The sequence below is a fragment of the Ctenocephalides felis genome, unplaced genomic scaffold, assembly GCF_003426905.1.
Source record: "Ctenocephalides felis isolate EL2017-DRISC unplaced genomic scaffold, ASM342690v1 CF-g0.4_SCAFFOLD_01170, whole genome shotgun sequence".
Classification (NCBI taxonomy): Eukaryota; Metazoa; Arthropoda; class Insecta; order Siphonaptera; family Pulicidae; genus Ctenocephalides; species Ctenocephalides felis.
In genome coordinates, this window is record NW_020537324.1 from 37,149,494 (window position 1) to 37,174,179 (window position 24,686).

Sequence of the window (24,686 nt, forward strand, 5' to 3'; positions counted from 1 at the left end):
TATTTATTCATGTATTCATAAGCAAGCGTAGTCAATAATAATAGATATTATTTCAGGCTCTTGTCAAGCTTATTCATAGTTTAATATTAAAAGGATAGTAATTTTATAATAATCATAGTAGCTGCACGAATTTCGCTTCTGAAAAAAAAGCTAAAAAAAAAGCATTCAAACATAAATACAATGTGATTTAAATTAAACAATTTGATCACCAGTTAAGCTCAAAATTCTTGCACAAGGTTGAAAGTTATAACTCATTTAACCGTAAAAATTAAAATGTTATAAAATAGCAAACAAAAAATTAAAAAAAATATGGTTGTACAGGCGATCAAATGGTCAGACTACATAGATAAAGGATAAGGATTTGCAAGAAAATAGTTACTGAAATCAAATTGAGAAAATTCAGTAATGTCAAAAAAGCTAATTCTTTAAAAAGTTTGACTAGGGAAGCATGAATTTTTTTCTGTCTAAGTTTGGATATTGAGGGAAAGTTTTATTTATAAGCTGAATACCTAGACCGTCGATCGTATTGAAAGAGCTGGCTAATTTATATGTGCGCGCCTTAATAAGTTTGTCTAATGTTGTAGTTTGAGGAGGATGAAGCCATATCAAAAAGTTTCGAATTGTTTTGATGAAAGATATTGTTACCAGCAGAAAAATGCATGGGACAGGTAGAATGCTCCTTGTCAATATTAAATGCAAGATTCAATATGGGTAGAAACAAATTAAACCGACTCAAAATTATTCAAGTGCTGAGTTGTTACTATACAACTGAGGCAAAAATGATAAGCGTAGGTGGTGTAATGGTCAGCATTTTTTAATATCGAGTTACAACTTTAAGATATTACATCATAATAAATGCTATATATTAGGCGTCGGTAGTGTAATGGTCAGCATAGTTGCCTTCCAAGCTGTTGATCCTGGCTCGATTCCGGGCCGACGGAATCAAATTTTACTTTTGTTGCACTTTGTTAATATTAAATGCAAGGTTCAATATGGGTAGAAAAAAAATTATACCAACTCAAATATATACTATAAAATTGAGGCAAAAGTGTTAAGCCGTTGGCTCGAACCACCAACCTTTTCGTTAACAGCCGAACGCGCTAGGCTGTTGCGCCACGGAGGATCTTATTGTGTACCGATAATAGAAGAAGCAAAGTATATAAATAATAATTATAATTATTGAACAACAAAGGGTATAAATCAAAATTATTGTACGTCCCCATGTGGGCTCGATCCACCAACTTTTTGATTAACAGCCGAACGTGCTGGCCAATTGCGCCACGGAAGGTCTTGTTGTGTCACTGACAATAGTAGGGGTAAACTACAAATATGAGAACAATATCATCATCAAATACTATTTGGTATGAACAATATTCATTGAATATTCCAGGGTACAAATAATAAGTATTTTACGCCCCCGGGTGGGCACGAACCACCAACCTTTCGGTTAACAGCCGAACGCGCTAGCCAATTGCGCCACGGAGGCTGCTGTCGTATCGTTGATGATTGAAGGAGTAAACGATATATAGCATAAACATTAATTATAATAATTGAACAATAATGGGTATAAACAATACTTATTTTACGCCCCAAGTGGGCTTGAACCTCCAACCTCTCGGTTTAAATATTAATAATTTGAAAATATCAGAAACGCAATATTGTGGTTGTTTTTGGGATGCCGATAACATAATATATGATGTTTAGAAAGATACCTCTCAGAATGCATCACACCCATGACCAAAATTCACAAAGAACTTTGGCGAACGGTCATCGATGATGATCGAACTCCAAACGAAGTTCAACATCTTTCTCACGCTCAGAGTGCGAAGCTACAAATCATCTTCGAGGTCGCATCAACTCCACATTTAAGTGAAGAGATTGTGAAGTCATACTACAGAAATGATCCTGTGAAGTATGATCTTGCCGACAGATTTTTTTTTTTTTAGTTTATTTCTGTTTTATTACAATATATTACAATATAATATACAATAACCATGATTTATGAGTTTACTACTAAAAGTATTTTACTCTTATTTAATACTACAATCTATCCACTTTAAATTATACATTTTGTTTAAAAATAAAAATAATGGTTTGTGATCGAAAAAAAAGAAAGATCGAAAAATTCTTCAAAAAAATCACAATCTTAAAATATATATTTAATTTACATTCTTTAAATTATTAGATACTCTTATTTGTGTTGTCCAGAATGTAGTTGGCATTGGATATTTGCCGTACCATATGATGTCAGGCGTGTACTGTCCGAGGGTTTAATATTATTATTGGTATGGTCTTTGCATTTTCGTAGAAGTTTTCCGTCATTTTCTTAATGTGGTTAATCACAGTCGGTATGTCTGCTTGTTCGTGTAAGAGCTTTGTTGAGTAGTAGTGTCCGGTAGTTGGGTCACCTATCAGGTTCAGTATTAGTCTCAGTGATTTGTTTTGTAAAATTTGTAGTTTTTTAATTTGTCATGTTCCATATTGGGGCAGCATACATCAGACATGGCCTGATCAACGTTAGATATATTCTTCTTTTATTACGCATATTTAATACACTCTTTGTGTTCAATAATGGTCTTAAAAGATTTAGAAGCCCATATGTTTGCGCCAATTTCTTTTTTATATGTGTATTGAAGTTAAGTTTCCTGTCAAGTGTTACTCCTAGGTACTTAACTTCATCTGTCCATTTAATTTATTGTCCTGAAATTTTTATTTCTATAGGCTTTTCTTTCAACTTATTTCCTTTCCAAAAAATTATTGCTTCTGTTTTTATGGGATTTACTTTTATGTGAGATTTTTCTGCATATTTTGCTATATTATCTATGTGATTTTGTAGCTTGTTAGCTATCATCGCTACTGATTTTGATGATGTGAACACAGCAGTATCGTCCACAAATGTTAATGTATTTGTTTTGCTGTCAGTAGGGATATCATATATATATGTGTTAAACAATGTTGGTCCTAGCAAGGATCCCTGAGGCACTCCAGCTACTATACGTTTAGGATTTGAAAGATTATTATTTACTTGAACTTGAAATGTACGATCTTTAAGATATGAAATTATGACTCTTGTTATGTAATGTGGAAATTGTAAATTTATTAATTTATACAACAGTCCATCTGTCCAAATTGTATCGAAAGCTTTTTCAAAATCTATTAGTACAAGACCAGTGTGTGTCTTTTTGTTAAAATTTAGTACAGTATTTTCAACTAGCTGTGCTAGTGGATGCAGAACTGAATGCCCATGTTTGAAACCATATTGCGTTTCTGGTATGATGTTATTAACACTTAAAAATTTATTAAATCGAACAAGCAGTAATTTTTCAACTATTTTGCTTATTGTATTTAATAGACTTATAGGTCTGTAGCTTTGTGGTAGATTTGGTTGTTTTCCTGGCTTTAATATTGGTACCACATTAGAACATTTCCATGACACAGGAAAATATCCATTTGTAAAAATTTTATTTGTTATTCGTGTAAGTAGAATAATAGCTTTAATAGGTAACTGTTTAACTGCTAAGTTCTGTATACCATCTGGTCCTGGAGCTTTCTTATTAGTCAGTTTCTTAATAATATTTATAACTTCCGCAACAGTTACTATCTCTATTTTGTGATTTTTGTTATAAGTATTGTTTATATATTGTCTTACACTGGAACTAACAGTCTGTTCAAAAGCATTTTGAGTAATAGAAAGATTGTACTGATGTGCTAATTCGAAGTTAGATGCTAAAATTTCGGCCTTTTGTTCGGGCGTTGTTGCAAAGTTATTGGAATTTGTATGTAAATATGGTATGGGAGCAAAAGTTTGGGTCAGTCTTTTTGCAGTGTACCAAATTTTATTTGGATAATAGTTAATATTTGTTAGTTTATCAGCCCATATTTTATTACGATAAACCCTAATGTCCTCAGTAATTATTCTAGTAAGCCTGTTTAAATGTTCTTTGAGGAACGTGGCACCTGATTTTTGCCACAACTTTTTAATTTGATTTTTTAATTTAATTTTGGATATAATTTCCAAAGGTAAACTAATTGTTTGTGTTGAAGTGGACTTTCGCAATGGAATGGTTTTACTTATGGCATCAGTAATAGTAGCTGTTAGGTGTTTTACAGCTTGATCTATACTATCATTGTTATCGATTTGTCTGTTGTGACATATATTATCATTTATTATTTTCTTATAGAGCAGCCAATTGGCTTTATTATAATCTAAAACATTTTTGTAGGATTGAGGATTGTCGTCAAGTGGGTTAGAGATACTTATAAAGACTGGATTATATCTGAGTTAAATAAAGATTTGGTTATAGGTTCAGAAAGAATAGATAGATTTTTTTGTAAGGGCTAAATCTATTGTACTATGGTCTTGATTTGGTATCGCAGGAAATCTAGTTGGAGTCTGAGGATAATGTAGTTGAATGGTATCATGGTTTTTGTTTAAGTACTTAAATAGTTTGAGTCCGTTTGTGTTATTATATTTACAATTCCACATTATTGTTGTGCATTAAAATCACCAGCTACAATAACTCTTGGATTTAAGTTAAATATTTTATGTAAGTCTGCATGCAATAGTTTTGCAGAAGGAACATATATGGAGACAATAGTTATTTTACGTCCTCTATTGAACACATTTAGAGCAGTAATTTCAGAGTGTTTTACAGATAATAACGGTAGTTCTTCATGTCTGATACAAGCTTTTATAAATATTGCTGTACCCACCCATCCTGTCATGTTTCTGTCATTCCGGTATATTTTGTAGTCGTTCATGTATAATTTGTCAGTGGGTTTAAGTGAGTCTCATTTATTAATACGATGTCTAAGTCCATTGTAACGATCGTTTGTCTGAGTTCATCAATGTTATTTTTTATTCCATTTGAATTGAAAAACATTATTTTTATACCATACTTGTCAATTATGGGCATTTAGTAAGAAAGTTTAAAATTGTAGTATATTTTTTATTGTATGTCATGTTAGTATTTATAGTCTTTGTAAGTGCATAAAGTTCCCTGAAAATTTTTATTACCTCAGGATCTGAAAAAGCAACTTGATTTGTCTTATTGCAGCAAAAATGCCCTCGGTGGAGTTAAAATCAAGATCTTGATTCGATGAAGTTGATGGTATACTTCTTTGTTCAGGAATAGCTTGGAATTTTGGTAGTTCCATCTGGACAGTGTGTCTGGCATCTCTCGGCTTCAGCGTTTCAGAATAGCTTCTTGTCATAGGTTTAGGTTCAATGGCTGCATGAATCTGTTGTTTTTTAGCCTTGTAATTCAGTAAGGATGTACACTTTGAATAGTTTGCTGGGTGATAGTCTTTACAGTTAACGCACTGGGGCTTTTCTTCTGATAATTTTTGGCAGCAGCCAGGAGAATGTGCTTTTGTGCATTTAATGCATCTATATTTCATATCACACGAGTAAGACGTATGTCCAAAACTTAAACATTTATGACATTGTAGGATTTTGAAATTTGGCTTATACATTTCCCATTTAATAATGTGACCATTTAAGTTTGTTATTTCTTTTACTTTTGACATGTCTTGCGATTTGTCAAGCATAAATTGGTAGATTATGTTTTTGTCCATCAGAATAGGTTTTCTTTAATTGTATGACCTTTTGCACAAGAATACGTCGTACACTCAGTAATTCAAATACCTCTAATTCAGTAATTGCTGGATGTAAGCCTGTTAGTGTGATTTTCTTTGTTGTTTCTTCAGTGGAATACGTATAAAATTGGTAACTGCAATCTCTTAATGTACTCTTTATCTTGTTATGATCTACTAGTGTCTTATTTTATGGGTATGCGTTTTAATATATTGTATAGTAAAATTAACTTTCGTAACGTCTCTGATGTAGTTTATAGCCCTGAGGTCTAAGTTATGTTTTACTATTATTGGTGGTACCTTTTCTGCTATAGGTTTCGTGTCATTATTCCCCTGTATGACTTCCATTGTTTTCTGTTTTTGGCCACGCTTTCTTGACTTAACTTTTGTAAATTCTTCAAGTTCAAGATCAGTATCCATATCACTCCGGTCAGTAAGTGACTGGAACCTGTTCTCTTTTTTATTCTTTTTACTTCGTACCATTGTTGGTTTACTATTTTTGATTTCTAGTCATTTTATAGATTTCCTAGGCTTATGCCTAGGAAACTCTGTGGTGGGGACACCCACCTGACTATAGATATTGTTTATCTTCTTGTAATAATACTTACAAAATATTCTTCAAAATAAACTAGCTTCTAATAACTTTAAATTTCACTATACTCTTGTACTTCCGGGTCGTATACTTCAGAAACGATACAAGTCAGCTACAGCTATCAGCTCTCTACTCCGAGTCTCTTCGTAACCGCCTTCCAGCTCAGCTCTTCTCTTCTCTTGCCGACAGAATGCTTCACACCGAGCCAAGCTATTCCTGAACTATTTTTTGAGGTAACTTATCAAATGGCATATGTCGGTTTAAATGAGACAAGTCCATCTAGAGATCAAATAAACATACTCACAAAGAGTACCAATACGCAGTGAATTTTGTGTGGAGTTTTATCAGTTCACCATGTCTAAGTGTCTTTTGATATGTAGTGTATCACATATTGTATTAGTAGAAAAATTACATTTTTTTTTCAAGTATTTTGGCTGATCAATTTGCTTTTGATCAAAATGTAAATATTTTACGCCCTCGCCGGTAATCAAAGGTCCAAAATAATATTAATTCAAGGTTATACAACTACTGAGATGCTACGACAGAATGGAGGTAAAATTGCTAAGCGTTGGTGGTGCAATGGTCAGCATAGTTGCCTTCCAATCACTTGATCCGGGTTCGATTCTGGGCCGACGTTGTGGTTCCATGTCACTAACAAATATGTAGTTCATGAACAAAATAACGGATTATTATTATACCTAATTAATAACATATATCTGTAAGTTTTTTTTTACACTATGTCAATATCAGATATAATATTTAATAAACAATGTAAACAAAAATTTTTGTCGGGCTGAGGTCCCTTTGGCGCAGTGGATAGCGCGTTGGACTTCTAATCCAAAGGTCGTGGGTTCGATCCCCACAAGGGATGTTTCATAAAACTGTATTGTTTAATGACCATATATTGTATAGTTCACTTTTGCAAATGATAATTAATTTCACTAAAAATTACAATAAACTATAGCCCTTTATGCGTTAGAATTTTGATCTAAATTTTGTGGCTTGAATTTTCACGGAAATATCAAATGATTACAAGAAATTATTTGTGATGTCTTGGCAATTTGCTGTCTACATACAAAAACTTGCAATAAACTTTATCAGTTAGTTTATTACCACTGGCGCAGTGGATAGTGCAACTAAGCTTTATATGGCAATTGATAATTTCAACATTTGATACCAGCCTTAAGAACCCTTAACACTCGCTGCGTGTACTGCGCATGTAAGGATATAATCCCTCCATACTGCCCCGTCTGTTAGCATTGCGCAGTGGCGATATCGTAACCAATGAGGTTCATCCGAGGTGCGATTATTGCTGGTTGAAAACTTTTACCAATAACCCGCCGAGACCACGTGAAATACCGTGGGCTATGGCAATTTTTGGAGAGTCCGGATGGACTCCTAAAATTCCTTTGTCATATATAATTCAATAATATTCAATGTCAATAATTTGGTCATGTGGAATCTTAAGCAAATGTGTGTTAAATTTTTTTTCATATGTTTCTGGTTGCTCCATGTCAAAAATAAATATGTGATTCAAAAATAAAATATCAATTTTATATGATTGTATGAACTTATAAGTTACAACTATAAGATATTACACCATAATTGAGTACAATTTGGTAGTTGGTGGTGTAACGGTTAGCATAGTTGCCTTCCAAGCAGTTGATCCGGGTTCGATTCCCGGCCGACGCAATCACATTTATTACTTTCTTGTTGCTCCTTGTCAATATTAAATGCAAGATTCAATATGGGTAGAAACAAAATTATTCAACTGCTGAGTTGTTACTATACAACTGAGGCAAAAATGATAAGCGTAGGTGGTGTAATGATCACCATTTTTTAATATTAAGTTACAACTTTAAGATATTACATCATAATTAAATGCTATATATTAGGCGTCGGTGGTGTAATGGTCAGCATAGTTGCCTTCCAAGCTGTTGATCCTGGCTCGATTCCAGGCCGACGGAATCAACTTTTTTACTTTTGTTGCACTTTGTTAATATTAAATACAAGGTTCAATATGGGTAGAAAAAAAATTATACCAACTCAAAATTATTCAACTGCTGAGTTGTTACTATAGAATTGAGGCAAAAGTATTAAGCAGTTGGCTCGAACCACCAACCTTTTGGTTAACAGCCGAACGCGCTAGGCTGTTGCGCCACGGAGGATCTTGTCGTGCTGTTAATAAAAGTAGGAGTAAAGTATATATAGCATAAACAATAATTATAACCATTGGAACAATAATGGGCATAAACAATAATTGTAGCAGTAAACGACATATAGCATAAATATTAATTATAATAATTGAACATTGATTCAAAAATAAAATATCAATTTTTGATTGTATGAACTTAATAACTTACAACTAAAAGATATTACACCATAATTGAATGCAACATGCAACGCGTCGGTGGTGTAGTGGTCAGCATAGTTGCCTTCCAAGCAGTTGATCCGGGTTCGATTCCCGGCCGACGCAATCACATTTATTACTTTCTTGTTGCTCCTTGTCAATATTAAATGCAAGGTTCAATATGGGTAGAAACAAAATTAAACCGACTCAAAATTATTCAACTGCTGAGTTGGCAAAAATGATAAGCGTAGGTGGTGTAATGATCACCATTTTTTAATGTCAACTTAGTAAGTTACAACTATAAGATATTACAACATAATTGAATACAATATGGTAGTTGGTGGTGTAACGGTTAGCGTAGTTGCCTTCTAAGCAGTTGATCCGGGTTCGATTCCCGGCCGACGCAATCACATTTATTACTTTCTTGTTGCTCCTTGTCAATATTAAATGCAAGATTCAATATGGGTAGAAACAAAATTAAACCGACTCAAAATTATTCAACTGCTGAGTTGTTACTATACAACTGAGGCAAAAATGATAAGCGTAGGTGGTCAGCATTTTTTCATATCAAGTTACAACTTTAAGATATTACATCATAATTAAATGCTATATATTAGGCGTCGGTGTTGTAATGGTCAGAATAGTTGCTTTCCAAGCTGTTGATCCTGGCTCGATTCCGGGCCGACGGAATCAACTTTTTTACTTTTGTTGCACCTTGTTAATATTAAATGCAAGGTTCAATATGGGTAGAAAAAAATTATATTAACTCAAAATTATTCAACTGCTGAGTTGTTACTATAGAATTGAGGCAAAAGTGTTAAGCAGTCGGCTCAAACCACCAACTTTTGGTTAACAGCCGAACGCGCTAGGCTGTTGCGCCACGGAGCCTCTTATTGTGCTACCGATAATAGAAGGAGCAAAGTATATAAAGCATAAATAATAATTATAATTATTGAACAACAAAGGGTATAAATCAAAATTATTGTACGTCCCCATGTGGGCCCGATCCACCAACTTTTTGATTAACAGCCGAACGTGCTAGCCAATTGCGCCACGGAAGGTCTTGTCGTGTCACTGACAATAGTAGGGGTAAACTACATATATGAGGAACAATATCATCATCAAATACTATTTGGTATGAACAATATTCATTGAATATTCCAGGGTACAAATAATAAGTATTTTACGCCCCCGGGTGGGCACGAACCACCAACCTTTCGGTTAACAGCCGAACTGTCGTATCGTTGATGATTGAAGGAGTAAACGATATATAGCATAAACATTAATTATAATAATTGAACAATAATGGGTATAAACAATACTTATTTTACGCCCCAAGTGGGCTTGAACCTCTAACCTTTCGGTTTAAATATTAATAATTTAAAAATATCAGAAACGCAATATTGTGGTTGTTTTTGGGATGCCGATAACATAATATATGATGTTTAGAAAGATACCTCTCAGAATGCATCACACCCATGACCAAAATTCACAAAGAACTTTGGCGAACGGTCATCGATGATGATCGAACTCCAAACGAAGTTCAACATCTTTCTCACGCTCAGAGTGCGAAGCTACAAATCATCTTCGAGGTCGCATCAACTCCACATTTGAGTGAAGAGATTATGAAGACATACTACAGAAATGATCCTGTGAAGTATGATCTTGCCGACAGACAGACAGACAGACAGACAGAAAAAAATTTATTCATTATTTCGGTACATACATTGAATTAAATGTGGGTTTTTCTACCTTTAGGTATTCTACCCAAAAATGTATAGTTTTATATTACATTATATTTATACAGTATTTTATTATTATTATTTCACAAGAACAAAAAAAAGGAGAAAAGTTTTTCTCCTAAAAAAAAATTCTATTGTCAGTGTTTTATGGCTTATGTATTTACTTCGGGCTCGATCAGGTAGTTAGGCATGGCATACTTCCCGTACCAAATCATTTCTGAAGTGTATTGGCCTAATGCTCGGATGGTACTGTTATCGTGATCCCTACATTTCTGGTAGAAATTTTCAGTGAGCTTTTTTATGTGTTCCAGTATAGTCGGTATGTCTGTCTGTTTGTGTAAATATTTTGTTGGGTAGTAGTGTCTCGTCAGTGGGTCTCTTGATTTGTCGAGTACTAGTCTCAGTGCTTTGTTCTGTGCTATTTGTAGTCTCCGTCTGTTGGTCTTGGTTGTCGCGTTCCATGCCGGAGCGGCGTATGTCAGTAACGGTCTTATGAGTGTCAAGTAAAGTGTCCGCTTGTTTTTCACGCTTAGCGGGCTGTTGTGGTTCAAAAGGGGTCTCAGTAGATTCATCATCCCGTAAGCCTGTCCAATTTTTGTATTCGTATGTTTTGTGAAGCTGAGTCTATAGTCCAAGGTTACGCCAAGGTATTTGACTTCCTTGGACCACTCAGCTTCATGGCCCATTACCTTTAGTTTTGTCAAGTCAGTAAGTGTAATGGACCAACGGCTTTTTGTAAAGAAAATTGCTTCTGTTTTAGAATGATTAATTTTAATTTGCCATTTTTCCGTGTAATCAGTCAGGGCGTCTATATGACTTTGTATTTTTGTAGTCAGTAGAGTTGGTGATCGTGATGATCTGTAAATGGCAGTGTCGTCAGCAAATGTCAGTAGCGTTGTGTCGGCGTCGGTGGGCATGTCGTGGATGTAGACGTTAAACAAGGACGGTCCCAGGATCGAGCCCTGCGGCACTCCCGCTGTCACTTGTTTAATCGTCGAGGGTGTGTTGTCTACTTGAACTGTGAAATTACGGTCTGCAAGGTAAGAATGGAGTAGTTTTGTGATGTATGGTGGAAAGTTAAGGGTTATGAATTTGTGTATCAGTCCGTCCATCCAGATGGTGTCAAAAGCCTTCTCAAAATCGAGCAACACCAATCCGGTATGGTTTCGTCTATTGAAGTTGAGTACAGTGTTTTCTATTAGTTTTGTCAGTGGATGTAACGTAGAGTGCTGTTCCTTAAAGCCGTACTGTGTGTCTGGTATAATCTTGTTTCGTCTGATGTGTCTGTTGATGCGTTTGAGCAGAATCTTTTCGGTGACTTTGCTCATTGTATTGAGGAGGCTGATTGGTCTGTAATTTTGCGGAGAGTCTGGCTGTTTCCTCGGCTTCAGGATAGGAAATATGGTCGATGTTTTCCATGAAGCAGGAAAGTGGCCTTTGGCCATTATACGGTTAACCAGTCGTGTGATTAGTATGTATGCGTTCGTTGGTAGTTGTTTCAGTATTATATTTTGTAGTCCGTCCGGTCCGGGTGCTTTCCTGTTCGGTAGTTTTCTGATGGTCAACTTTATTTCTGAAACTGTGGCAGGGTCTATTCGTAGGTCTTTGTCGTTAAATTGTTCAGTAAAATTTTGAATAGAATTGCGTACGTCTCGTCTTAAGTCTGCGTTGGACATGTCGGCGTTTTGTCTGTGTATGTTTTCAAAGTGTGTTGCTAAAATTTCTGCTTTGTCTGCTGGTGTCGTGGCGTAGTTGTTGTCAGGTAGTTTAAGTGGCGGGATAGGTGTTGTTTTCCTCGTCAGTCTTTTGGCTGTTTGCCAAACTTTGTGCGGGTCAGTGTTGATGGTTTCTAGTTTTTTAGTCCAAGTGTCATTCCGATGCTCACGTATCTCATTATGAATAATTTTTGTCAGTCTGTTTACGTGTTCCTTTAGTAGTCTGTCATCAGTACGTTGCCACAGTTTCTTTATATTGTTCTTTAATTTAATTTTTACTAATATTTGTTGAGGAAGCGTGTCAAATGTGGATGTATTTGCGTGTCGCAGCGGTATTATGTGTTGGATCGTGTCCGTGATCGTCCGTGTCAGATGTGTCACAGCCTCCTCTATGTCTGTATTGGTCTCTATGGGTATCGTGTGTCGTATATTGTCTGTAATAATTTCTCTAAAAAGTGGCCAGTTGGCTCTGGAATAATCCAAAATGTTGCGTTCTGGAGTATTGTCGACGTCGAGTCTGTCAGAGATAGTCATAAAAACAGGGTTATGATCAGAGTTGAAAAGTGTTCTAGTTATGGGTTCGGATGTTATGTGAAGGTTTTTTGTCAAGGCCAGATCGATTGTGCTGTGATGGTGTGTCTGTACGGTAGCGTATCTGGTCGGCGTGTCAGGATAGTGTAGTTGTGCGTCCGTGGTGTTGTGTTCCGTCAGATATTCGTAGAGTCGGATTCCGTTCGCGTTGTTGTAGTTGCAGTTCCATGATGTGTGTTGCGCGTTAAAGTCTCCTGCCATTAAGACGTGTGTGTTTGAGTCAAGTAGGTTTTGTAGGTCCGTCAGTTGCAGTCCGCTTGCCGGGATGTAAATCGATATTATAGTCACTTTGTGACCCCTTTTGTATACATTAATAGTTGTTATTTCAGAACCGCCCGCTGTCAGGTTTGGCACTTGCTCGTGTCTGATATTAGACTTGATCAATATTGCAGTGCCTCCCCATCCGCGTGAATTTGTCGGTCTGTCGTTCCTGTATACTTTGTAGTTGTTGATGTAAAGTCTGTCCGTAGGTTTCAGGTGTGTCTCGTTAATTAGTACAATGTCCAAGTCATATTTTGTTATAGTCTATTTCAGTTCGCTTACGTTGTTTTTGAGTCCGTTGGAGTTGAAGTACATTATGTGTATGTCGCGTGCATGCTTTATGGGCATGCCGTTAAAAAGTTAAGTATGGTTGTGTATTTGTCATTGTAAGTCATATTTGTGTTCAATGTCTTTGTCAGTTTATAAAGCTCACTGAAAATTTGTCTTACCTCGGGATCCGCGAAGAACTTCCTGATCTCGCCCATAACAGTAAATAGTCCCTCCGGTGTACTCAGGTCTGGATCGGACTGGCTGGTGGTAGGCCGGATTCGTGAGGATGCTGGCTGGATCGGTTCTGGTGCTGGCTGGATCTTCGGCGATGGATACTGGGAGGCCGGCTGTGTTCGTGGTGATGATGGTACCGGGAGTTCAGGAAACGCAGATCTGTTGTTATGGCCATCGTTGGTGGGTTTTAAAGCTGACGAGAAGCTCCTCGTCAGCGGCGCGGGTGTTGGCGCTGGCCTGTATGTTTGGTGTCTCTTTTGCGCATCTTTATCCCTTTTTGCTCTATAGTTAATTAGAGCTGGGCATTGTGAGTAGTTAGCCGGGTGGTTCTCTTGGCAGTTCACGCATTTCGGGTCCTCGGTTGGTGGCTTCGTGCACACTCCCGGTGGGTGCACGTTCGTGCATTTTATGCACCTATACCGCATGTCGCACGTGTACGAGGTATGGCCGAAGTTCAGGCACTTGTGGCACTGTATAGTCTTATTTAGTGGCCTGTAACTCTCCCATTTGAATATATGCCCTTCTATATTGTTTATTTCCTTTAGTTTGGCCATCTCTTGTTCCTTATCTAGAAGGACAATATATATAGGGAGTTTGCGCTGACTGCCGTCCGATTCCTTCTTCTTAATTTGGACCACCTGCTTTACCTTAATGCCCTTGGCTTTCAGCTCTTCTAGAACCACCGTTTCAGTCATGTCTGGATTTAGGCCAGTGATAGTGATTTTCTTAGGGATGTCGTGCTGCATAGTATAGGTGTAAAATTGAAAATCACAATCCCTTAGTATGCTTTTTAATTTTTCGTGATCTGCAATCGTATCGGCGAAAATTTTGTGTAATTGGGGTTTTAAATATTGGGTCCTGAATATTATTTTCGTCGTATCTTTGATATATTTGATCACTTTTAAATCCAGCTGGCCTTTGACGATGATAGGTGGAATCTTTGGATCTGTTACGGTGATGTTCTTGGGTGCTAAATTTCCCGAAATATAGATGCATTAAATGCCCAAAAGCACATCCTCCTGGTTGCTGCCAAAAATCATCAGAAGAAAAGCCTCAGTGCGTCATTTGTAAAGACTATCACCCAGCAAACTATTCAAAGTGTACATCCTTACTAAATTACAAGGCTAAAAATAACAGATTCATGCAGCCATTGAACCTAAACCTATGACAAAAAGCTATTTTGAAACGCTGAAGCCGAGAGATGCCAGACACACTATCCAGATGGAACTACCAAAATTTCAAGCTAATACTGAACAAAGAAGTACACCATCATTTTCATCGAATCAAGATCCTGATTTTAACTCCACCGAGGGCATTTTTGCTGCAGTTAGTCAAATCAAGTTGCTTTTTTCAGATCCTGAGGTAATAAAAATTTTCAGGGAACTTTATGCACTTACAAAGACTATAAATACTAACATGACATACAATGAAAAATATACTACAATTTTAAACTTTCTTACTAAATGCCCAAATTGACAAGTATGGAATAAAAATAATGTTTTTTTAATTCAAATGGAATGAAAAATAACATTGATGAACTCAGACAAACGATCGTTACAATGGACTTAGACATCGTATTAATAAATGAGACTCACTTAAAACCCACTGACAAATTATACATGAACGACTACAAAATATACCGGAATGACAGAAACATGACATGATGGGGTGGTACGACAATATTTATAAAAGCTTGTATCAGACATGAAGAACTACCGTTACTATCTGTAAAACACTCTGAAATCACTGCTATGAATGTGTTCAATAGAGGACGTAAAATAACTATTGTCTCCATATATGTTCCTTCTGCAAAACTATTGCATGCAGACTTACATAAAATATTTAACTTAAATCCAAGAGTTATTGTAGCTGGTGATTTTAATGCGCAACACATAATGTGGAATTGTAAATATAATAATACAAATGGACTCAAACTATTTAAGTACTTAAACAAAAACCATAATACCATTCAACTACATTTTCCTCAGACTCCAACTAGATTTTCTGCGATACCAAATCAAGACCATAGTACAATAGATTTAACTCTTACAAAAAACCTATCTATTCTTTCTGAACCTATAACCAAATCTTTATTTAACTCAGATCATAATCCAGTTCTTATAAGTATTTTTAACCCACTTGACGACAATCCTCAATCCTACAAGAATGTTTTAGATTATAATAAAGCCAATTGGCTGCTCTATAAGAAAATAATAAATGCTAATATATGTCACAACAGACAAATCGACAACAATGATAGTATAGATCAGTGATTCCCAAACTTATTTCACCTACCGCCCCCTTTCCAGAAAAAATGTTACTCAGCGCCCCTTACAAACTTTCCGAAGGAAAAGTTCGTTTTCATCAAAAAATCAGATTCGCTGATTTTATATTTTCTCGACGTTTCAAGCCATTCTGAATCGAATGAGACCAACAACTCGTAACTCTTCGTTTTCTCAAAAATGGCTGGACCGATTTGAAAAATTTAAAAGCCATTCGATGTATCTCGATGAGGACTAACGTTTCTCAGTTTTGTCCGACGATCGGCCAAACAGTTTCTTTGTGAATTGCAGAAAAGTGAAAAAAATTTCGTCCACGTTTTAGCCCGCAATTTTGAATCGATTTTGAAAATTCAAAAACTGTTCGAAACATATTGGTTGGGAATCGACCTGATTAGTTTTTGGTAATGTTCGGCCAGGCCGTTTTCTTGTAATAAAGTGTTTTTTTTAATATAAGTAGTAGTAATTTTTTAGACAATTTTTGTTTTTTTTTGATTGTTCAAGTATTACGTAAGCAGATTTAGTACAATCATTTACCCGCTCATCCCCCTTTGTCAGCAATAGTAAGCAAAGCTGTCACCAAAATATCACCCAAAATAAGAAATCAATAACCCCCCCGCCCCCCTATAGTGCTTACGTAATACTTGAACGGCCCCTAGATGCCACAGTCTTATAGATCATACTAAAATATTACGGTCCTACGACAAGTTAAATTTTGAAAATTCGTCAAAGTTTGCAAAAATTGGTATCGTTTTTATGGCGTTTGTCAAAATTAGAACTTTCAACGATGTTTGCTTGAAAACGCATAAATCGATTTTAAAAATTTAGAAGCCAATCGATATATTTCGATTATAATTTTAATGTGAAGGAAAGGGAATGACGGGGTGTGCGCTCGTACCTACGGTAAATTTGTTCGCAAAAAGTAATAAAGAGAGTCGCATTAAAATTCAAGCAATAGTGAATTTAGACTCGGAAACTAATACAATATCAAAATCGCTATTCCAAAAATTATGCGTTAAATCTCAATCAAGAAGCCAAGTTCCACGGTGTTGTTGGACTAAATAGAATAATTTTACAAATTTAGAAATATTTAATGAAGATGGTACATTTGCAAAAAATATAAATGCCTTTGTGCTTACGAAAATATATTAAAACTTTTGGATTCGCACTTAAATATTCCGCGCGAAATAAATATGGTTTTGTGAAATTTTAGGTAACGAAAGAATTATACTAGGCCCCGATAAATCTATTTTACAAAACGCGGCATTCAAGTGGACAGTTACGGGTAGATATCAGAGAAATATAATTAATAGCACGACAAATAATGATCATATATCCGCCAATCTTACAGAATCTCTTAAAAAAATCTCTTAGAATCTCTTACAAAATTTGGTAAAGTTACACGCTTTTGAAAAGTTATACAAATTATCTACACACGAAAAAACGTATGAACCATTCTTTTCATTAAACCTTTTGCGAAACAAGAATTGGCGGTGCACAGTTTTAAAACGGATGTATTTACTAATACACCCATGCAGATATGTTTGAATAACTTTAACTAAAATATTATCTTTATATAATTCAGTGTTAATTTTAATCATTTATTTATATATAATATTAATATTATATTTTTTTAGTTTTGTGCCTTAAACGCCCCTTACAACTAAGCATCGCCCCCTAAATACACCAAAACCCATCACCGCCCCCCAGAATGGCCGAAGCGCCCCCAAGGGGGCGCTGGCGCCCACTTTGGGAATCACTGGTATAGATCAAGCTGTAGAACACCTAACAACTACTATTACTGATGCCATAAGTAAAACCATTCCATTGCGAAAGTCCACTTCAACGCAAACAATTAGTTTACCTTTGGAAATTATATCCAAAATTAAATTAAAAAATCAAATTAAAAAGTTGTGGCAAAAATCAGGTGCCACGTTCCTCAAAGAACATTTAAACTGGCTTACTAGAATAATCACTATATGGGCTGATAAACTAACAAATATTAACTATTATCCAAATAAAATTTGGTACACTGCAAAAATACTGACCCAAACTTTTGCTCCGATACCATATTTACATACAAATTCCAATAACTTTGCAACAACACCCGAACAAAAGGCCGAAATTTTAGCATCTAACTTCGAATTAGCACATCAGTACAATCTTTCTATTACCCAAAATGCTTTTGAACAGACTGTTAGTTCCAGTGTAAGGCAATATATAAACAATACTTATAACAAAAATCACAAAATAGAGATAGTAACTGTTGCGGAAGTTATAAATATTATTAAGAAACTGTCTGAATAAACTGTCAGTAGTGAGCAAGCAGCCCAAGCACAAACACCATCGTGCGGGTCAAAGCGGATTTGCTGCTGTTTTGTGTAAACACGGCGTGTGTGAGGCCATCTTAGACAATAAACTGTCAGTAGTGAGCGAGCAGCCCAAGTACAAACACCATCGTGCGGGTCAAAGCGGATTTGCTGCTGTTTTGTGTAAACACGGCGTGTGTGAGGCCATCTTAGACAATAAACTGTCAGTAGTGAGCGAGCAGCCCAAGTACAAACACCATCGTGCGGGTCAAAGCGGATTTGCTGCTGTTTTGTGTAAACACGGCGTGTGTGAGGCCATCTTAGACAATAAACTGTCAGTAGTGAGCGAGCAGCCCAAGTACAAACACCATCGTGCGGGTCAAAGCGGATTTGCTGCTGTTTTGTGTAAACACGGCGTGTGTGCGGCCATCTTAGACAACAAACTGTCAGTAGTAAGCGAGCAGCCCAAGTACAAACACCATCGTGCGGGTCAAAGCGAATTTGCTGCTGTTTTGTGTTAACACGCCGTGTGTGAGGCCATCTTAGACAATAAACAGTCCGTAGTGAGCGAGCAGCCCAAGTACAAACACCTTTTATAACCGGTTAAGCCATCTTGCAGAGCATCGCCGCCACTAGAGGGTGTAACTTACAAAAAACAAACTATAAAATTAATTCGAAAATAATCATGGATGAAATTATGAAAGCTCTTAAAAAAATTCAGCTGGAACTTCACGACCAGAAAAAAGAGATTTGTAACAGTGTATTAAAGGTTACAGAACAGATCACACAAAACATCAACAGGATATTAGAGGAAAAACTTCTTGCTTTGGAAGAGAAATATGTGAAACTCAAGGAGATAGTAGACAACCAAGAGAAGAGGATCTACTTCCTAGAAAAACAGGCGAGACAAAGAAACATAGTTATTTTCGGTATCGAAGAACTAGAATCTTCATACGAAACCTTACAAAAACATATGCTCAATTGGTTGGACCTACACTTTTCAATCAAATTAACAGATGCCGATCTACAAGTAGTTAGAAGGCTAGGAAAAAAGGGCGATAAACCACGACCTACTCTGATATCCTTCTCAAATCTCAGCACTAAGATAAATATATTGAAACAGAAAAAAGCACTGCGCGACACGTGCTACTATATGAAGGAAGATTACCCAAAACAGATCCTAGAAAAAAGAAGACAATTACAAGAACAGCTGAAAATAGGGAGAGAAAATGGCAACATGGCTTTCCGAAAATATGACAAACTAGTCATACCTAAACAAACATCCAAAAGAAAGTTTTCTGCATCGCCATCAAAATTCACAGAAGAAATGTCAAAAGGAAGAATTACACAGACAAACAAAAAAAATAAGCCATAACATCAAGAGATATCACTGAGAAGATCTAACAGCATTACCGAAGGAGTAAACAAACCGAGCATGCTAAATTTCCTTGCAAAAAATACAGCACAGGGACAAGAAACTACAAAAAGTAATGCGTAGCAAACAGCTGCTCCTCTCCGTATAAACCCAACAAACAACTATTCAACGAAACATAACATAACAAATCCTCCAACCCTGTTGGCCACCGTGGAGGATTATGACCACAACCTTCCAAAGAAAACTATAACACCAAGCAACAATAAAAATTGCTTACTTAAAATACTTACATTCAATGTCAAGACTCTATCAACATATGAACGACAATTATAATTAGAAAATTGTTTAAGCGCTATAAACTATGATATAATGGGAATTTTAGAGGTAAGACGTCAAGGTTGTGAAATTAAAGAATATGATAACTTTATTGTTTGCTATATAGGACAGACAGCAGGTCAATACGGAGTAGGTTTCATAATAAACAAGGAGATAAAAAATAACATAGAAAGCTTTATTGGTATATCGGAGCGTTTAGCCATACTTAATATAGACATAGGAGGTCATACGATATCCATTCATTATGTCTACTTTCCTACGTCAGATGCAAAAGAAACGGATATCGACGAATTATATGAGTCAATTGAGGAAGCATTAAAAACGGCGCACAAACACGTCATACTTATGGGTGACTTCAACGCGAAGGTGGGCACATCAAAAAAATACCAGGAATTAGTCGTGAAAGAACACGGCTTTGGCACAAGGAAAACAGAGGACAGAAACTTGTTGACTTTGCACTTATACACAAGCTAACAATAGTAAATACCTGCTTTAAGAAAAAACCAAACCGGAAATAGACCTGGAAGTCGCCGAATGGACATAAAAACGAGATTGATTACATTCTCACAAACCAAATTCGATCATTTACAAACTTCGAAGTCTTAAACCTGAACTACCCATCTGACCATCGCGCCATCAGAGGTACAGTAAAAATATCTAAACATAAACCAAGCAGAGCGCGTTTTACCAATAAACCAGTTTGTCAATTCAATAGTGCAAAGCAAATAGAAATTTATAAGAACCATCTTAAATCTACATTACCTGTGCTAGCAAATCAACAAGCAAGGGATATGATACAAAACTATTACGATACCATTAGTAACGCTATTTTAGAAAGCCAACAACTTGCACATACCAAGAGAAGTAAGCAAAAACACAAAATATTACAAGAGAAAACAGTAAAACTGCTACAAAGAAGAAAAACACTATAATCAACCAAGAACAAAACTCGTGCTATGAAAAACGAACTCTCTGCTTTGTACAAAATAATTAATAAATATATAAAAAGTGACTACTCAAAATACAGACAAGACACTATAATGAGCCAACTACTGCTTTCTGGTAGCACGAAGAAACCATTTGAAACACTTCGTACAAATAATCGCTGGATAAAAGAATTAAAAAACCTGGACAAATCTATACAAAAACAAAAAGACATTGTAACTACGGCTACAGAGTTTTATACTAATCTGTACAGTGACAATACTAACACGATTACTACATCATATTATAACGATAAAGAATGCCAACTTAATGACTTCATAGAGATCAACGAATCCGAAGTGGTTGAAACTATAAAGAAACTAAAAAAAGAAAAATGTCCAGGTCCCGACAACATCTCAAATGAAGCTCTAATAAATGCTCAGTTAATTTTGGCTACACCGTTAGCAAAACTATTCAACCTAATACTCCAGCACTCTATAACGCCCTTTCAGTGGTCCGAAGCAAACATAATACTAATATATAATAAAGGAGATCCCAAAAATATTGGCAACTATAGACCTATTAGCCTACTACCTAGGCTTTTTAAACTATTCTCTACAATTATAAACAAAAGAATAAGTACAACACTAGAAAGGAAACAACCCGTGGAACAAGCGGGTTTCAAGAAAAGATTCTCTACAATTGACCACATTCATACAATAGAGCTAATTATAGAAAAATATCAGGAGCAACAGAGAACATTATATTTAACTTTCATAGACTACCAGAAAGCTTTTGACTCCGTTTTACACAACAGCATATGGGAAAGCTTGCGAGAGCAAGGAGTTGAAGAAATATACATAAAGACCATACAAAGTATATACAATAACATCAAAGGAAGAATCAAACTAGAGTCTAATGGTCCAAGTTTTCCCATAAAAAGAGGCGTAAGGCAGGGGGATCCTCTCTCTCCAATAATGTTTATTTCAATCCTAGAGAACATTATTGGAAAGCTGGATTGGCGTAAATTAGGCATCTATATAAAAGGCAAACATCTAAGTCATCTTAGATTTGCGGACGATATTGTGCTTTTATCAGAATCGGCCGGTCAAATGCAATTCATGTTGGAGTCCTTGCATCAAGTCAGCGTCCAGGTTGGCTTGGAGATGAATTTAACCAAAACAAAAACATTAACAAACAACAGACGAAAATTTCCAATACTAATCAATAACAAGCCAATTGATTACGTCGATAATTACATATACTTGGGAAAACTATTAAGTTGACAAAAATAACGACAAATATGAAGTAGAAAGAAGGATACAAAAAACTTGGAATAAATATTGGGATTTAAAAGAAATATTCAAAAGCAATATGCCGATAGATATCAAAACAAAAGTGTTGAACTCTAGCCTGCTACCATGCCTTACTTATGGCTGCCAGACGTGGAAATTTTCATCCAAAACCATAAAAAGGGGAAAACCTGTCAAAGGTGACTGGAGAGGAGCATGTTACATATCAGAAAGTTAGATAAAATCAGACATACCAAGATAAGAAAAATCACAAAAGCAACCGACGCTGTAACTTATGCATTAAAACAAAAATGGAGATGGGCCGGACACGTTGTGCGATGCACAGATAAAAGATGGTCAAAGAGAGTAACATCGTGGAATGGTCCAGCGGGTAAGCGAAATCGTGGAAGACCACTAACCAGATGGGAAGACGACCTGAGACGAACAGCTGGCACGATCTGGAGAGATATTGCACAAGATAGAGAAGCATGGGTATCTTTGGAGGAGGCCTATACCCAACCCGGGGTTCTCGCCGACTAAATCTATACATCGTGTACTGAGTTTGTATTACATATTACATTAATGTTCTGTAAATACACACAATAGTATAATCATGTTTAAAATTTGTAAAAAGGCAAGAAATAAAAGGCTTATTGATTTATTTATAAAGAAACTGTCTAATAAGAAAGCTCCAGGACCAGATGGTATACAGAACTTAGCAATTAAACAGTTGCCTATTAAAGCTATTATTCTACTTACACGAATAGCAGATAAAATTTTTAAAAATGGATACTTTCCTGTGTCATGGAAATGTTCTAATGTGGTACCAATATTAAAGCCAGGAAAACAACCAAATCTACCACAAAGCTACAGACCTATAAGTCTATTGAATACAATAAGCAAAGTAGTTGAAAAAATACTGCTTGTTCGATTTAATAAATTTTTAATTGTTAATAGTATCATACCAGAAACGCAATATGGTTTCAAACATGGGCATTCAGTTCTTCATCTACTAGCACAGCTAGTTGAAAATACTATACTAAATTTTAACAAGAAGACACAGGCCTTGTACTAATAGATTTTGAAAAAGCTTTCGATATAATTTGGACGGATAGACTGTTGTATAAATTAATAAATTTACAATTTCCAATTACAAAACAAAAGTCATCATTTTATATCTTAATAGACGTATAGTCGCTGGAGTGCCTCAGGGATCCTTACTAGAACCAACATTATTTAACACATATATATATGATATCCCTATTGACAGCAAAACAAAAACATTAACATTTGCGGACGATACTGCTGTGTTCACATCATCAAAATCAGTAGCGGTGATAGCTAACAAAAATGGCACATAAAAGTAAAATTCCATAAAAACGGAAGCAATAATTTTTTGGAAAGGAAATAAGTTGAAAGAAAAGTCTGTGGAAATAAAAATTTCAGGACAAAAAGTTAAATGGACAAACGAAGTTAAATACTTAGGAATAACACTTGATAGGAAACTTAACTTCAATAAACATATAAAAAAAGAAATTAGCGCAAACATATGGGCTTCTAAATCTATTAAGACCATTATTGAACACAAAGAGTGTATTAAATACGCGTAATAAAAAAAGAATATATCTAACGTTGATCAGGCCATGTCTAATGTATGCTGCCCCAATATGGAACATGACATCGAGGACAAATATTAAAAAACTACAAATTTTACAAAACAAATCACTGAGACTAATACTGAACCTGATACGTGACCCAACTACCGGACACTACTACTCAACAAAGCTCTTGCACGAACAAGCGGGCATACCGACTGTGATTAATCACATTAAGAAAATGACGGAAAACTTTTACGAAAAATGCAAAGACCATACCAAAAATAATATTAGAACCCTCGGACAGTACACGCCTGACATCATATGGTACGGTAAATATCCAATGCCAAACTACATTCTGGTCAACACAAATAAGAGTATCTAATAATTTAAAGTATGTAAATTAAATATATATTTAAAGATTGTGATTTTTTTTTTGAATTTTTTTTTTCGATCACAAACCATTATTTTATTTTTAAACAAAATGTATAATTTAAAGTGGATAGTTTGTAGTATTAAATAAGATTAAAATACTTTTATTAGTAAACTCATAAATCATGGTTATTGTATATTATATTGTAATATATTGTAATAAAACAGAAATAAACTAAAAAAAAACTAAACTAACTAACTCTGTCGGCAAGATCATACTTCACATGTTCATTTCTGTAGTAGGTCTTCACAATTTCTTCACTCAAATGTGGAGTTGATGCGACCTCGAAGATGATTTGTAGCTTCGCACTCTGAGCGGGAGAAAGTTCTTGGAGTTCTCCAACTTCGTTTGGAGTTGGATCATCATCGATGACCGTTCGCCAAAGTTCTTTGTGAATTTTGGTCATGGGTGTGATGCATTTTGAGAGGTATCTTTCTAAACATCATATATTATGTTATCGGCATCCCAAAACCAACCACAATATTGCGTTTCTGATATTTTTAAATTATTAATATTTAAACCGAGAGGTTGGAGGTTCAAGCCCACTTGGGGCGTAAAATAAGTATTGTTTATACTCATTATTGTTCAATTATTATAATTAATGTTTATGCTATATATCGTTTACTCCTTCAATCATCAACGATACGACAGCAGCCTCCGTGGCGCAATTGGCTAGCGCGTTCGGCTGTTAATCGCAAATGCAAGTTTTTAGTCGAAATGTTAAATGTGTTATGGTGGCCCTATTGTTTATGTGTTATTAGATAATAGTTGTATATCTGTTAAGTAAGATAAT

The 24,686-nt window shown here is 35.6% G+C and overlaps 1 protein-coding gene and 8 non-coding genes across 9 annotated transcripts; 6 read left to right on the top strand and 3 right to left on the bottom strand.

The window, feature by feature from the left end:
• Positions 1-1,412: 1,412 nt before the first annotated feature.
• Trnan-guu lies at positions 1,413-1,486 on the bottom strand. Its single transcript has one exon. It is a non-coding gene; the product is annotated as a tRNA-Asn (tRNA).
• Positions 1,487-1,710: 224 nt separating this feature from the next.
• Positions 1,711-1,922, bottom strand: LOC113368521. Its single transcript, XR_003366428.1, has one exon. It is a non-coding gene; the product is annotated as a small nucleolar RNA U3 (small nucleolar RNA).
• A 5,063-nt stretch (positions 1,923-6,985) lies between these two features.
• Positions 6,986-7,058, top strand: Trnar-ucu. Its single transcript has one exon. It is a non-coding gene; the product is annotated as a tRNA-Arg (tRNA).
• Positions 7,059-7,442: 384 nt separating this feature from the next.
• LOC113368526 lies at positions 7,443-7,583 on the top strand. Its single transcript, XR_003366432.1, has one exon. It is a non-coding gene; the product is annotated as a U4 spliceosomal RNA (small nuclear RNA).
• A 224-nt stretch (positions 7,584-7,807) lies between these two features.
• Positions 7,808-7,879, top strand: Trnag-ucc. Its single transcript has one exon. It is a non-coding gene; the product is annotated as a tRNA-Gly (tRNA).
• Positions 7,880-8,591: 712 nt separating this feature from the next.
• Positions 8,592-8,663, top strand: Trnag-ucc. The gene has a single exon. It is a non-coding gene; the product is annotated as a tRNA-Gly (tRNA).
• A 1,329-nt stretch (positions 8,664-9,992) lies between these two features.
• On the bottom strand, positions 9,993-10,204 carry LOC113368520. The gene has a single exon (XR_003366427.1). It is a non-coding gene; the product is annotated as a small nucleolar RNA U3 (small nucleolar RNA).
• An 8,419-nt stretch (positions 10,205-18,623) lies between these two features.
• LOC113367184 lies at positions 18,624-19,313 on the top strand. The gene has a single exon (XM_026608813.1). The coding sequence runs from the start codon at positions 18,624-18,626 to the stop codon at positions 19,311-19,313; it is 690 nt and encodes a 229-aa protein (XP_026464598.1).
• A 4,788-nt stretch (positions 19,314-24,101) lies between these two features.
• On the top strand, positions 24,102-24,322 carry LOC113368522. The gene has a single exon (XR_003366429.1). It is a non-coding gene; the product is annotated as a small nucleolar RNA U3 (small nucleolar RNA).
• The last annotated feature ends 364 nt before the right edge of the window (positions 24,323-24,686 follow it).

Bases quoted from the DNA above. Each gene is read 5' to 3' on its own strand.
- LOC113367184 (XM_026608813.1), top strand. From the start codon at position 18,624: ATGGATGAAATTATGAAAGCTCTTAAAAAAATTCAGCTGGAACTTCAC.